The sequence below is a fragment of the Apaloderma vittatum genome, unplaced genomic scaffold, assembly GCF_000703405.1.
Source record: "Apaloderma vittatum isolate BGI_N311 unplaced genomic scaffold, ASM70340v1 scaffold28207, whole genome shotgun sequence".
Taxonomy (NCBI): domain Eukaryota; kingdom Metazoa; phylum Chordata; class Aves; order Trogoniformes; family Trogonidae; genus Apaloderma; species Apaloderma vittatum.
This window is the reverse complement of record NW_009728275.1, coordinates 1-1,195: the sequence shown is the minus strand read 5'-3', so window position 1 is coordinate 1,195 and position 1,195 is coordinate 1. Positions and strand designations below refer to the sequence as shown.

The 1,195-nt window shown below is 48.5% G+C and overlaps 1 protein-coding gene across 1 annotated transcript in view; it reads right to left on the bottom strand.

The window, feature by feature from the left end:
• RNF121 (ring finger protein 121) overlaps positions 1–921 on the bottom strand; it is a gene marked incomplete at both ends in the record, with an annotated part of 3,304 nt that extends 2,383 nt beyond the window's left edge. The window contains one exon of the mRNA XM_009874029.1: positions 884–921. Coding sequence (XP_009872331.1) covers positions 884–921 — 38 coding nt within the window. The remainder of the gene's footprint in view (positions 1–883) is intronic.
• Positions 922–1,195: the final 274 nt, after the last annotated feature.

Sequence of the window (1,195 nt, the reverse complement as noted above, 5' to 3'; positions counted from 1 at the left end):
TCGCCGAGCCCAGCTCGCTTTCGCAGCTGTGAAAGTTGCAGAGAGGACTCAGGGTGACGTACCTGAGCGAAGGAGCGCGGGGTGAGCGTTTCACAGAACTCCCCGGGGAGCTCGCGGGCGTCACGGCATCAGCCGAGCGGCTCTTCAGCACGCTCAGACCAAACCCTCAGCCCGGTTTCGGAGCCACCAGCACCGTTCTCTTTCTTGCCCAGCAAGGGAAAGGCTGAGTGGGTGTGGGGCGCACGAGCTACAGCCGGTGAAACTCAAAAATGCCAGCAAATCGCTTCTCTCTGCCCTGGGCAACCCCAACTGCGTCCTGGAAGAAGGGATTTTGATCCGGCAGGGGGTTGGACGAGATGATCTTTCAAGGTCCCTTCCAACTCCTAACATTCTGGGATTCTGGGATTTACAAACAGGTGCTCTACAGACACTGGGGGTTCTTTCCAGCTTGTGCTGCTTGACTAAAAACTAAGGCAGAATTAAAATCTGTAACGTCGCAACATCTTGGTCTTAAACTGACATGACAGTTCAAGCTAGGGAGAAAAAAAAAATATAACAACAACCTCAACAAATAACATCGAATTCTCTGATCTGAAGTCATCCTCTGTAAATTAATCCTGAGAGAAAACCAAACTCACTGTGCTTTTCAACAAGTGTCTGGCTGAAATTGGTTTGGCTAAGGGAAAAATAGGAATATCCAGCAAGCAGTTTGAAAGAAAACAAAACATTAATGCTGCCTTTTAAGGCAGTTCATGCTTCCCCCTAAGAAATAACACAAGGAGGGCTGGTCCTGTCCCATCCTGCTCTTCTGCTGGTAGCTCTGGTCACGAGTAGGAGCTCACTCGAGTTGGAAGCACCAGTTCACCTCAAAACACACACTCACCTCCATCTCTCCTCTGGGGACAAGTGTGAAAGGTCAACCTAGGGAGAAAAAAAATAAAATAAGATAAAAATAGAAATCAGTCGCTGAAGTTTAGGAGCAGTAGTAGGAGTCTAGAATGGATAACTTCTTTATGCAGAGTCCCCCTGCTCCTCCATTGCCTCTTTCCACTTATAATCTCATATTTTACTGCAGCCAAGGCTCTGCTCTGGATCCAGGGCAACGTGTACCAGAGGAATTGGTTTAAATCTCACGTTCACAAACCACTCAGCAGCTCTGGGCACAGAGGGGCGATCCTAGTGCTTATCAGAAATG